Source organism: Euprymna scolopes, chromosome 24, assembly GCF_053919585.1.
Source record: "Euprymna scolopes isolate OS-2025 chromosome 24, ASM5391958v1, whole genome shotgun sequence".
Lineage (NCBI taxonomy): Eukaryota > Metazoa > Mollusca > Cephalopoda > Sepiida > Sepiolidae > Euprymna > Euprymna scolopes.
In genome coordinates, this window is record NC_136505.1 from 11,164,611 (window position 1) to 11,179,497 (window position 14,887).

The window sequence follows — 14,887 nt, forward strand, 5'->3', positions numbered from 1 at the left end:
GTTAATACACTTGTTCCTTAACCGAACCTCGGCTTGATTGTGCTTAGTTTCACTGTTGTTCCACGACACAACAGAAACAAACACAGACAACTTTTTAATAAAAAACGGAAACAAGCAAGGCATAAAGATGATTGAACCACACATATGCAATATGGTGGAGGTGGCGGGGTTAAACATTGTTTTGTCTAAAGTTTTTTCTTTTTCCACACACACACACATATTTCTAATATGTTGACCATCATTTAATCCTTTAAAGTATGTCTGACATACACAATTCTTAACAGCACGTATTTTGTAGTGCAAAATCATTCATTTAATTATATCAATCAATGAATTTATTTTGCCCTTAACTCACCTCAGTTCATTAAAAGAAAAATCAATGCATATGGGCATGATTACAAAATTTTAAAAATTGGGAGAGAAATTATCATTTTTTGTTATATGGTCTGTAACTACAGTGAGCTTCCTAAATTGAAGGATTGTTATAAATAAAAGGTGAAATATAATTGAAGAAACATATTTCCACATAAATATATATATATTTAATATTATTTATCCATTAAGAAAATGAACATGTACCATGCTAGAAAATTAGTCACACCAGAGCATATCCTATATTTTTACAGAGCCACAATTCACCCAAACATGGAGTATTAGGCTGTTGCATCTACCACATCTCTCAGTCTTAGGCAGCATTCAAAAAAGAACCCCAAATCTAATAGGTCTCGCACTATTGACCAAGCTCCAACCTCTGTCCCATCACTGCAATATTGCATTTCTGCTTGGTGCATATGCTCGGTGAGCTGGGTGTAAAGGAAGTTCAGGCGATTGCACTTAAAAGGATGGCTATTATCTTATAAAGATCTCAAGGTTTGTATGTATGAAATAGCAAGTGTGTCTGGCATCTGGTAGGATGGCCCACTCCCAACTAGAATCAAGTGAATTTTTTTTTTAATGCTGTGCCACAAATTTTATTAGAAGTTTCTTTTTTTTATTTATTTAACTCTCAAGATCAAGATATTCTTTTTATTTTTTTGTTTTTTTTTTTGTTTTTTTTACGAGACAAATCTATTTATTTCCAGGAATGGGAAATCAGTCTTCTCACAGAAATCACACACCTCAAAGAAGTTATGGATAATTTAGCCAAACAATCTAGCGACCCATACATCCTACCCCCAGCAAGTGAACAGGTCATTCTCGACCTCAAAGGGGCTGACAGCAATGTATGGACATTTCAGGTAATAATCTTTTATCTTTAAAAAAAAACATTTTTTTTCCCCTTGTTTTAACTCTTCCATTTATGGCTTGCTACAATTTAAAAAATATTTAACTCCGTTCCATTCTTTTAAACTCTCATATGGAATCGATTCCGTCCAGGTGGTAAGTTACATTTTTCTTATTTCCCTAGCCTGACTCTATAAAATCATAGATGTCCACTCCTCTGCAGGGAACAACAAAAATATGCCCACTGGCGATGCCTATCCGTTGTTGTCCTTGGGTATCAACCCCCTTCCCCATCCCTTTGTTTCCTTTTCCCAGTCCTCTGTACGCCACTGATATAAAAATAATCTAAATAGTATATAGTTGCTTAAAGAAAGAATGAACACATTAAAAAAAGAAAAAAACTAATGATGCGGGAATGAATTTACAGAGCACAGGGAGGGGCAGCTAGTGTGGTTATAAAAGTTAAGAATGGATGAATTTCAAGGAATTTCTATCATTGCTAACCAGGAAGAGTATATCAGGCGTGCGTCTACAGTATTATGATCCGTGGGAGTTAAACCTATCCAAAAAAAAAAAAAAAAAGTTGAGGGTATTGTATGGAGAGAAATTATATGATGGATGTGTATATTTAGATTTGATGATGTCAAGAAAATTAAATCTGAGCAAGGTAGGGAAATGTGTGCAGAAGAGGAGACTTTGTTTGTTTGGTCACATTGAAAGATATTTTCATGAAACTACTCATTACATAATTTGAAATACTTAAAAGGATGCAGCATTTAAATTAAACATGTTCTCCTTTAATAGTTTGTGGCCGAGATTCAGAAGAGATGTTTTTTCAAAATGATTGCAGTTTTTTGCTAGAAAGCCTGCATTTTTGACTTTAAGTCTAATAAAAACTGCTGCAGTCACATGACCTGTCTATTTTATTGGCATTTTGGCTTTGCTAGAAATAAGCTTCAGCTTGCTTCTTTTTCAGCAATAAAATTGCTCCCATTTCTTTCAGCAAGCCTTTCTTTATCTTGTGTTACTTTTAGACCACAGTTATTCCCCTTGATTATACTTTCATTACATAAGGAATTCAGTGGAATTGCACAACTAGAATAATTATATTTTAAACTTTTTCAACACTTAGGCATTATAGCTTCCTCAGCTTCCCAGCAAAAATATAAAATGACAGTAAAACGTTATGAAGAACTTGCTTGGTATCAAAAATTCTAAGCTGACACCAAAAATTACTGAAAATGATTGAACAGAATTTAAGAAAATAATAAAAGTAATTTTATATGAGGGTGACGTTTTTTATCTCAGCGGGAAGATATGATACAAGGGTCGAAAAGTTAGATTGAAGAACCGGCACCCTGGAGGAAAAATGATCATTTTATGATGGTTTGAAAACCATTACTTGTTTTCATCTTAGGAAAGTTCCATCTGTAACAAGGGCAGACAATCACAGAATTGAATTTATCTCAGAATGGACATAAGGACTATGCATTATATTCTATTTAATTTAATAACATTGAAAATATTTTATTTTAATTTTTTGTCTTAGATTGTTATTTTATATTTTTACTTTGGAAGGGAAGGAGGGGGGTGCTATAATCCAGAAGTGCCAATTTTTTATATAATTACCAAAAATATTTAATACGAGAAGAAATAGCCGGTATTCTCCAGGAATTAAAGTGGTTATTATATATATTAGAAAATAAAACCTAAATATGTATAAAAATTTATTTCAAAAAGTTAAGAGCAATTAAATTTTTAAATGGCATTGTTATTTGTATGTTCGGATGAAGGTTTTGATAGAAAAATTCTCCCAGATAAGCAAAAAATAGTTTTTCTTTTTATTTTTATCCTTTTCCTTCTTCAACTGAATTTTTAATTTTATTTTTCTTCTCAGTTTTTTGTACCTGCAATTTATTTGTTTTGTCAAATGTTTTGAGACATTTTCTGTATTTTTAGCTGTTTTGGTTTTGTTATATATATATATATATATATATATAATAGTCTTATTAGCTTGGATTTGTTTTGTCCCAAGATAGTTGTCCTGTTGGGTTAGGATTCCACACAATTAGATGTTTGGTTTTAGAAATAGGAGATAACAAACATGGCAGTTACACTAGAAAAAAATAAACACAAAACATTTTAAATTTCGAATGATATAATATTCAGGAGAAAATGAAGGGGGGAGAGAGAGAGAATGGAAGTTTTTTTTTGTTTTTTTTTTGTTTATACAAACAAAGCATATTGTCATTGAGATATAAGGAGCTATTGCTATTAGAGGGCATCATAAGTGGAGAGTTGGGCAACAAAGTGTCTACATTACATTTAAATTTCTGCATATTAGTTTAGTCGTTGAAACAGTAAGGAGATAATTTTAAAAGCAGACGGTCTTGGGAAAGAAGTGAGTAAAGTTTCCCAATATCTGGAGACCTCTACAATGAAAGGGTGGGATTTTGCTACTATGCAAGTTTGTTGCATGTGTTTATGTTGAGGGCAGTACAAATACAGTAAACTTATCTGAACACATTCTATTGAAGTACTGTTGAAGCAAGCATAGGGATGCAATATTCAGGATAGGAGCTGGAGTTCGGTAAAAAATATGGGACCTATTTGATTGAAGACTCTTTGAGTGGGGAAAGACTCGTGGTTGCTGCACCAGCCCAGATGTGGCCATAGCACTCTATGCATGGGTGAATGGTGCTTTACAGAATTATAAGATACTGGCAGGTGTGATAAGCTTTCTAACCCAATAAAGGGAACCCACCTATTTTGCAGCAGACTTTGCAGTATCTTCTATGTATTCCAATTCATGTTGCTGGTGAATGTTAAACTAAAGTTTGACCATTTTACTTCTCTGGAAGGATTCTATCAGCCATGGCAACTGGTGGTTGTAAAGATTCTTATAATTGTTAAAGGAAAGCAGCTTTCACTTAGTAGCATTAAACATAACCATCCATTTCTATCCCCAATTCTACTACATGGATATTTTTGTCCAAGTTACAGTTATTAGCTTTGTATAATTCTGTGGAGATATATTGGCTAAGAAGAAATGCCTTGGGTTAACCATTTCTCTTTCTTGTTGATACTGCTCAGCAAATTCCCTATGTTAAATACTTGTTATAGCAGTCTGTCGCTGAAGAAGTTGTAGCAGCAGCAACACTTTGCAGTTTTAAGATTTTAAATATCTTTGGTTAGTAAACTTCTTGCTGATTGGTGCTATCAGTCAACTTCTCTTCTGGCGTGGCCAATCAAACGCCATCTTTCAGGCTTCATAAAAAGTTAAGAAGCACAGCAATCTTTCTCTTCTTCCTTTCCGGCTCTTGTTGCTGCTGACAAGATGCTTCTCTCTTGAAACACAAAATGATCCACCTCGGCTTTTGGCCCTGAGTTGATGAGGAGACAAAGGATCTGCAACACACACATGAACATTTTTCTTTTCCCATGGGACTGCCTAATTTTTCATCTCCATCCGTACACATGGTAACCCTCTTCTCCTTTTCTATATTCTGACGAGGATAATCAATAAAGTTGTTAGAAATGAACGTTCGTCGCCATTCACTCATTCTACAGGGTTTTTGTCGAGAAGGATTTCACAATATCTATTGAGGTCATAAAATAACATAGAAAGGATTGATATGCGATGAAATAAACAAAATGAAGTGTGTCATTTCAAATAAAGTACTTGATGCAGTTCTGAATTTTTTAGATGAGGTATGAATGTTTGTATTTTGTTGTTTGGACAATTAATTTATATAGGGAAAATAAAAAATTTAATCCCCCCTCCCCCTACAAAAAATTTTTTTTTCTGAGAGTCGCCTCTCTTGCACTGTGTTTTCTAGGGGGGAAAAAAAAAAAAAAAAAAAAAAAAAAAAACCTAAGTTGTCTATTCATGGTTTTGTAAAACATTTTTTGCGAATATTGACAATTAGCAATTCAGTTAAAAATTGAATCATAAGAAAGTATCAAAAATTACCCTAGTGACCCCTGAAAATTGACGTTTTTGTATAATTTACGGACACACCCTCAAACCCAAGGTCCAATTTCTTACAATACAGAGCTAACCCCTTTTCCTTAATTGACAAAAACATGGAGTTTGCACTCGACAAAGGTTGTAGGTTTCAACAACCGAAACGTTGTGCCAATAACATCCAAGATGAAAATAATTTTTTTTTTTTTTTTTTTTTTTTTTTAAGGAATTTAATATTACAATGCCGGATACATCTTCTAGTAATATATAAGTGTTGGGACGATTAATTGGAATTGTGAATCGGAAAAAGCAGAGCTTTTTGGGTTATCGGAAAAATTTGAGCCAAATTTCCGATGCCAAAACTGATTCCTTGAATTATCTTTTTTCTTTGATTTTGGTTTAAGAAACATCTACCACTGCTTGTAGTAATAATGAAATAAATATTATTGATTAAAACTTTCAGTAAGACTAAAATCTCTAGATCAGCCCCTCGCAAGAGTGCTTTTACATTTGAGAAAATATAGACACATTTAGGATGTGTGTGTGTTTGTTTTTTGTTTGTTTTTTTTATTTTTTACATGGAGGTCACCACTTATCAAGGCCCAGAAGCCACTTGGGGATAAGGGTTATTGTGTGTACAATGGGATAGTATCGTAGTAATAATTAGTATTGGAGATTTGATAAAGTGTCTTACTTAACGGGGCAGTTCATCAGGAATTTGTTTATGCTGGTTTTGAAGACATCTAAGTTGAAGTCAGGAGGGAAACAGGCAAGCGGCAAAGAGTTCCACAGGCGTGCAGTTCTAAGAAAGAAGCTTTGTTCATGGAATCTACGTTTGGATTTAGGCACAGATAAAGAGTGGGGAAAATTATTGACAATGGTTTAAGCTAGATTAGTGTTTTTCGTGAAAGATTGGTGAAGGGGGGGGCAGAGATTGGAGCTCAGACGAGCACTTGCCATGGAAATAACGATAAAATGAAGATAGGCTCGCAACATCTCTTCTGTGGGAGAGAGGTTGCAGGGAAGAGAAAAGGGCATCCCCCACTAAGCCACAAAGTCTATTTTGTACTCTGTCAAGGCAGGATAGGCTGTTTTTAGCAGCTCCTGCCCAAATGTGGCAGCAGTACTCCATCCTTGGACGTACTTGGCTTTTATATAGATAGAGAATTGCATCATTAGTGAGATATCTTCTGGAGCGGTAGAAGGATCCCACCATTTTCCCAGCGACCTTGGCCACAGACTAGATGTATGGGTTCCATTATAGATCAGGAATAAAGGTCAAACCCAGAATCTATCAAAACATGGGGCCTCCTCTAGACGAGAGCAATCTATTTCAATTGATGCCAGATGGGGATCAGAGCGTTTATGATGTAAAGATAGAAGCTTGGTTTTAGATGCATTAAAGGTAACCAGCCATCTCTTCTCTCACTGAACCACATGCTCAAGATCAGAGGAGAGAGAATCAGAGAGAACTTTGTCATTTACAGCCTTTGATGTGTTACCATAGATGGTCATGTCATCAGCATAGATGTCATCGAATGATTTAAGTATGTGTTTTGGGAGATCATTGATGTAGCTCAGGAAGGGAGTTGGACCCAGGATGGCCCTCTGAGGGACTCCAGCATTAATACTGTGGGCTTCTGATTTCTGCCCATCAACCACTACTCTTATGAGCCTATCAGAGAGAAATGATTTAATGATTGGGAAAACATTTCCAGTTATACCGTAGCTGGAAATCTTGTGAAATAGACGTTTATGTCAAGAGCAATTGCCCTAGAAATAAAGCCTTTGTCAAGAGATTTGCTAATCATATGAGATATAACCGTTAGCACATCTGCTGTAGATCTAGCAGAACAGAAACCATATTGCATGTCACTAAGAAGGTTATTTCTGCTGAGGTGGTTGACTACTTCTCTATTTAATATGGATTCCAGCAACTTACTCATGACAAACAGGAGACTTATTGGTCTGTACAGAGAGGGAGATGACTTATCACCTGAATTCTTAAATACAGAGCATACTGATGAGGTTTTCCAGGGTGTTAGAAAGCACTTCTCCTTAAGGCAACCTTTAAACAGTTTTGTAAGTATGGGAGCAAGTTCTGGTTGAAGCTTTTTTAACACTATAATTGGAATACTGTCAGGGCCAGTTACTTTACTGGAATCAAGGTTCTTGATTAGCTTGGCGACCTCATGCACAGATATTTGTATGTTACCTAGCGTGTTGTCTGTTATAGGAAGGAATATGGGGAGTTGATGGCCTTCGTCGCATAGGGTAGAATTTGCTGCAAAGTTCTTGGCAAATAGTTTGGCCTTGTTTGATGCTGACAAGATGACCTCTGGTCCATTGATAATGGTTGGGATAGAACACACACTTCTGTTTAGGATCCTATTTGCTATTTGCCAAAACTGGTGGGAACCAAGCCACTGCTCAGCTACTCTGGATTTAACGGATTGAGCATATAGCTCTCTTGCCTTTTTATTACTCTTTTACAGTGGTTGCTGGCGGTCCTGAAAGCAGCTTTAGTTTCAGTGCATCTATTATGTTGGTAGCTATGGAAAAAGTGATTTCTGTGCGCGATGGCAGCAGCACATTCAGGGGAGAACCCTGGCTGGCTGTTAGGTTTTTGTTGGAATTTTTGGATGGTATGCCTATGTCTACAATTAACCATTCGATCAGGTCTGATACTATTGAGAACACATCCTCTTTAAACATGGAATGGATAGGTAGATCAGATATGAATGTACGGAAGCTTTTCCAGTCAGCCATAGAGTATCAGTATAGAGTACAGTGGAGAGGTACGTCTGAAGACTTATTACATTTCATTTTTATCTTAACTGATACAACGGAGTGGTCGGAGGATCCCAAAGGAGATAGAATGAAATATGAACATAGCTCAGGAGAAGTTGAGAGAAAAAGGCTTGCGTACTGACTAGTAGTATCGGGCACACGGGTGGGCTCGCGAACAATCTGAGTGAGGTCATAGGCAATGGCAAAATCATGACACAACCTCCCCTCATCTGTCTTATTTGAGTGGGTCAGCCATTCCGCATTATGGACATTGAAGTCACCGCAAATGTGAATGGTAGCCGAGGGATGAGCAGACAGGATGTGGTCAATTTTGTCAGATATACTCTTAAAGATAGTAACCCCGCTGTTGTGGGGCCGATAGAGAATAAATATAAATGCGGTGGTGTAAACAAGTGCAACCCGGAAGCACATATAAGGTAAATTAGGATCTTCTCTGTGATATCCCTGCCACACGGTAAGCCGTCTTTAATGTAGGCACATATTCCATGCCCATGGCGATCTTGGGGGGGTCAGATTTAGATGTTAAGTTAGAGTATCCTTTAATTATGAACTCATCTAGGGAGGTGATCTGCCCTATTCCAGTTTCGCTTAGAAAGAATACGTCCGGTTTCGTCTCCTGTAATTGTGTTTCAACCTCTGGAAGGTTGGAATGTAGACCCCTGATGTTGGAAAAGGAGACATGGTAGTAGGCGTCTACGTTGGAGGATGGGGTTCTAGGTTTATTCGTGTTTTTTTTTTTGTTTTTTTTTTTTTTTTTAGATATTTCATGTTGAGGATTTGGGGATTTGTGGAACAGGTTTTTACAGTAATCGGGGCAAAATAACACTTTTATAGTTAGATATTTAGAGATTGATAAAGAATCTGAATCAGAAATTATATCAAAATTGGGGGAAAATATTGGAATCGTCCCATCACAAGAAATGAAATCAAAAGAATGTAGTGTTTATCTGATATACGCAATGGTAAACTTCAGTCTAATATAAATACCAATATTTATATATAGCTAATTTAATTCCAACCGAATGAAATTTTGTTTGTAAATTTCAGCTTTGTTTTAATTTTCTTTCTCTTATATATAATCAATTATTGTTTTTCTTTACCAGATAAAACTGAAAATTTTCTTTTTCTATTTTAATGGATATCACATAGATATGTAGAACGGGCTACACAAATCCAAGATGCAAATTAAGAAAATAATTTTTGATTTTAGTTTTATTTTATTGTAATTTTATTTAGTGTATCAGATTTTATTTTCTTTCTCAATCCTAATTCTTTCAGTGTTCTCTTAATGTTTTTTCACCTCTATCCCAATGTCAGTTATAGTAGATATTTTATTTTTACCTTAATCCCAATATAGCGTTTTGTTTTTTTTATCTTCGTTCTAATTTTCACTTTTTTTTTTAATTTGAATCCCAATTTTTGTAGTTTTCTCTACCTGATTTTCTTATTTTATTTTTTTGTTTTATTTTTCTCCATTATAAGACTGCTAAGAACTTGGTGAGTATAATTTGCTATGTGAATGATAATTGGTTTGCGGTGTTGCAAAACAATTCTGACCATTCACCGGGTTTGATTTTTTTTTTTTTTTGATTGGATTTGCTATCAGCATTTATCAGCATTTGTTTCTAAAATCTCACTTCGAATGCTCAATGGTGTTTGTTTGAATGTTGCTGCAGTTATCTCCCTTTGAATGGCTGGAAATCATCTTCAGAACAGCCTTAAAAATATATATTTTTTTTTTAATGTTTTATTGTTGGCTTTCTTCTTGACACTTTTCGTCACTTTAACCAAACAATCAGCCAACTTTCTATCATTTTTTTTTTTTTCATTCTCATCACCAAATTTTTCTCCAATTTCATAATTTGGCTGAAAAAAAAATTTAGGGGCCACAACTTCAATTTCCTTATCCATCAAAAAAGAAATGGTTTGCTTACATCAACTTACAATTTGAATTTTTTTAATTTTTTTTTTTTTATTAAAGCCATATATATTTTTTTTTTTAATATTTATATATTTTGAACACTGGTTATAAAAATATTTTAAAATTTTTCATATGATTTCAGTCATTGTGCATTTTATCTGGTTGTTAATATCTTTTCACTTAATATATTTCACTTCATCAAATATTAATTTTCCTGTTTAATTATTTCAGTGTTTTTTCTTCATTTGTCTTGAAAGTTATTTTATATCAAATATTAACTGTTCATTCTTGCTTTTTTTCTCATTAAATGAAAGCAACAAAGGCTGTTTTTATTTTTTATTGAAAATTGTAAAAGAAATTGTTTTTTTTTTTATTCAGACATGTTTTATAAATGCATTGTGCAGTGAAAAAAAATGTTTTGAAATAATGTCAACTAAATCCTTTATAATGAACAGCTATTTATATTGGCATATTATTACTGAAAATCAGAAACAGATTTCTTTTAAAGATTTTGGTACTTGTTTACATTGGTGATCTTTTAAACCAACGCATTTCAGGTGAAAACATTACTTACTCACGTATCATGTCGAAATTAGTATAAATTCCAAAAATTACAGAAAATGACCCAGTAGAAAAATAATTATTACTAAAAAATAGAATTTATCAAATTATTGAGTTTTATCATATCTTTTAATGTGGAAGAGTTGTGCAACCAATTTAACAAACAAGGGAGATAACCTTTGACTTAAGGATGTTCGTCAAACAATCTCAAAATGTAATCATGGCTGATTTTTTTTTTTCTTATACTGCATCTAGCACATCTTCTACTGAATCAGTTTTTGTAATTTATAGAATTTATATTTGGCATAAAGCATTAGTACATAATGTTTTCACTTGAAATGCGTTGGTTTTAAAAGATCACTAATCTACACAAGCACGAAGATATTTTTTACCCAGACTTAACAATCTGAATCAAATATGCAGATTTTTAAATAATTCCAATCAGAAAACGAATCAGAGGAGATAATCATCAGTCAACGTTCAAATCGAATATAAAAAAAATGATAGTGATGGATATTGAAGGATCTTGGCTGATGTAGAATCAAATCGGTAAACTCTATAATAGATTATCACCTTATGGACCGGCAGTCAATCAGGCCCCAGAGAACAGACATCCATCTAAGCATAATGGAACATTCTAATCTTATTATAAACCAGCTTTCTGGCCTTTTATTTAGTCAGAACTCAACAGGTTAGACAACTGAGCTTCTGACTGTTAAATTCAATATGGCGCTGTGGACAGGAATCTATTTATTGATCTATCTGGTTGGGCTCCTTGCCCGGACTAATGTGACTCTCTCTCTCTCTCTCCAGATTTCCCTGTCTTCCATCTGCCGCCTCAGATGGTCAGGATTAGGATCCTGTTCAGTGAATTTCTGTTGAATGACTCAGTACAGTTCACAACAGAACTTGGAGGGTGGGGATAAAAGAAAATCAACTGATAACCTTTTACCAAACGTGTTGAAATTTTCTATCGACCTATATACTTTGAAAGTGTGGAAACTTAAGATTTGTTATCTTTGAATTTGTTTTCATAAAGTTGATTTATTGAAAGGTGAATCCACAAAAAAAAAAAAGGTTGTTGGGGCGGCTAAGATTTGGGTAATTTTAGGCTGAATAGTTAACAAAAAAGTAACTTTCTCTTGTATTAATCCTAACTCTGGGTTAGTGATAGTATAAGTTGTTTTTTGTTAGGAATGGAGGGTCAAGCAGCCATTTTGTTTTTTGCAGAAATTAAATTTTGAAAATTAAATTAGTTTCAGAATGTTTAAAGTATATGGGTCGGTAGAAAATTGAATTCTAATAGCACATTTGGTCAAAGTTATTTGTTGCATTTTTGTTTCTCCATTTTTTTCTTTTTAACTATATGGCAACTTTACCTTTTTTTTTTTTTTTTACTTATTAAAATTTGCTATAAATATTTTCTGAAACTTTGATTATCACAACATAAACAAAAATCAATCAAAATTTCTCTTTGTAGTTTTTTAGTTTTATTTGCTACTTAAATAAGTTTAAAAAATTTTTTTCGCTGTTCGTTGAATTTCTATACACTTATTAAATAACATGCATATATGTTCAAAATCATCCGACCATATTTGTCCATTTAAAAGAAACCATTTGTCATTGATGTTAAAGGTATTGTGACACTTTAGAATAACAATGAAAATTGAAATATTGAATTTTTATTAAAACCAATGGCATCTATTTGTCATGTCAAAATAAGTAAAATATCCAAAAATTACAAAATATAGTAAAGTAAAAAAATAAGTCTTCAAAAAAAAAAAAAAAAAAAATTGCAAGTTATACTTAAATAATAAACAGAATTTCAAACTGAGTTACTTCCCTTGTTCAAGTTGCATTTCAAAAATACTGGCAGCTCAATGGACCATGAAATCTTCGAAGTGTGTTTTATGTAAATAATAGAGTAATAAATTGTGACATGACAATTAAGTAGATAACATTGTTTTTTGTTGAAATTGACATAAAAATTGAGTAAATAAAATTGGTTTTTAATGGAAATCAAAATTTGCGACTTTCAATTTTCGTCCTTATTCTGAAAATGCACTGATATTGTTTTCCCATAGGATGTCTAGGTGCGTGAGTGTGTGGTCTGGGTACTAGCGAACTTCTTAGTGCTATTTGTTATGCAAAAAAAGTTAGTAGTTGTCAACGCCTGACTCTGCTTTGTGTGCATGTCTCTTTGCCCTTTTTGCCCAGGTGTCCTTCCTTCTCTTCTACCATCTCCTCCACAAAAGTTGCTGGCAAGATGTGTACAAATGGAGTTGTGTAAAAAATCTGAAACTGTTTGTGATGCAATGATGTTTGAATTGGGAAGAAGTAATGGCTTTAACTGATGAAAGTGTTTATTTTTATGCAGGGAAGGTTTTAGTAAATTTTGCTGTTTCAAATATTTTTAAGTTATTTTAGGAGTACTAACTAGTCTTTGCTGTAAGTCCTTTTTCTTACAATGTTTGTCATTAAAAAACAAAAGTAATATTTATAGATTAATCTAAAATTCTTGAAAATTGAAAGTAAAATAAAAAATAAATGAGATTTAAAATCAACTTGGACTTGATTGGAAAACTCTTTTTGTATATAAAAAAAATTGGATGCAAGTTCAAAATTTAACCTAATTAAAAAAAAATATATATACAAAAAATCTTTGTATTTGTCAAGGAACAAAAATGTCGTAATCCAAAAATCATATAAATGGGCAAATAATATTTTGTTTTGTTTTTTTAACTAAGAAAATCGAATTTTATGAGAACATTTTGTCTTCATCTGACATATTTAATAAAGACTAACAACCCAGTTTAAACTACAAAAACTTCAAAATCAGCCTTCTAATATTTATGGTGTATTGCTAAAAAAATTTTATATAAAAAACTAATTGATCAATTTTCATGATTTTTGGAATATAATATTTTCGTTTTGTGATAGCTACATACATCATAAAGATTTTTCTGTATATTTGGAGTTTTTTGTTGGTTTTTTTTTTTTTTTTTTTTGTTTTTGTTTTTTTAATTAGGTTGAATTGTGGATAAAAACCAAAAATTTAGCAGAAAGTTCGAATTGTACTGCAAATTTTTTTTTAGAATTTCTATCTGCGGATGTTGTTTTAACCTCCTCCCCCGAAACTTCCAATTTTTAAATGTCTTTTTTTAAAGACAAGATACTGATCAAATAAAATTTTATTAGCCCAGGCATTTAGAGTGTATTAATCAATTTGTTGTTTATGCTTTGTTTTATGAAATAAATATTTTATTTTACAAAACAAGTTTTAGCTAATTTGTTCCATTATAATGAATTATCTAAAAAAAAAAAAAAAAAAAAAAAAAAAAAAACTAAATAGTCATTTTGAACTGTTAAAATTCTACCATTTATAATTTTCTTTTTATAGCATTTAGTACTATGCTTACGTGTGACTAACATTGCATTTTAGTTTTTCTTTCTTTTTCAATTTTTTTAATTGCTTGGAATGAAACCCCATGTTAAATTGGTGGACAAACTTTTTATGATTTTTTTGATCACTATAGATTTGCTAATATAGTTTTATTATAAATACAGCGGGAGGATCTAAGTATTTGACCAAGTTCGAACCCATGTAGTGTCTGGGTAAGCTTTGTATTTACTTATTAACCATACCTACTTAGGTATTGCCTAGGATACGTGGAGGCATTCAGAAAACAAAATAAAATTTTAGTACTAAAGAAGACACTTTTTATTTATATTTTGTAATTCAAAATATGAGATAGTCTGCCCCCCCCCTTGTGATTGTTAGAGCCGGACTAAGTAATTTGATAAGTGAAATATATATGGATAATAAGGTACAATAATAAATGAATATTGATTAGTGAGAAACAGTTTAATTTCTTGACTTAAATGCTATTTGGGTATTTGAAAATTCAACAAGATAACTTTATAGACATAGTTTTATCCTTACATTTATTTGAACTGTGGCCACTAAAGCACAAAATAAAGGTTTTTGTAACATAAATGAAATGCCTTCAGCCATTAAGTATGTGAAGTAGTATTAAAAGATCACCTTCCTACTTGTAGATTTGTTGGGCAAGTTATGTGGGTTTTATTTTATCTTTGAGTGTAAAACACATATTGAAGAGGGGGAGGGGTCAATAGAAGATGGCTCCTTGAAGAACACTTGCCCTAAACTTTGTTTGCCATTCAGCTAATCGATCTCTTCTCTTCAGTGAAACCCCATTCTTGACTTTGGCCTTGACGGACGAAATAGATATGCGTGTGGTCAAGTGCATTTGTATTCCTTGCATGGAGTTTTCCTCCTTTTTCAGTTTTTTTTATTTTTATTGTTTGTTTTTTATTTTTTTTTAATAGATTAGATATTTCTCTTTCTCTTAAATAGTTGCTGGAATGTTCACAAAGCTTCA

The 14,887-nt window shown here is 32.9% G+C and overlaps 1 protein-coding gene across 50 annotated transcripts in view; it reads left to right on the forward strand.

The window, feature by feature from the left end:
• LOC145246585 (protein MTSS 1-like) overlaps positions 1-14,887 on the forward strand; it is a 395,811-nt gene that overhangs the window by 244,600 nt on the left and 136,324 nt on the right. For 34 of the 50 annotated variants that reach the window (XM_080108226.1, XM_080108234.1, XM_080108216.1 and 31 more), the window contains one exon: positions 1,083-1,238. In XM_080108226.1, the coding sequence (XP_079964352.1) occupies positions 1,083-1,238 (156 nt within the window). Of the gene's footprint in view, positions 1-1,082; positions 1,241-9,483; positions 9,500-14,887 lie in introns of all 50 variants that reach the window. The other 16 variants (XM_080108203.1, XM_080108204.1, XM_080108206.1 and 13 more) reach the window with 2 other exon arrangements.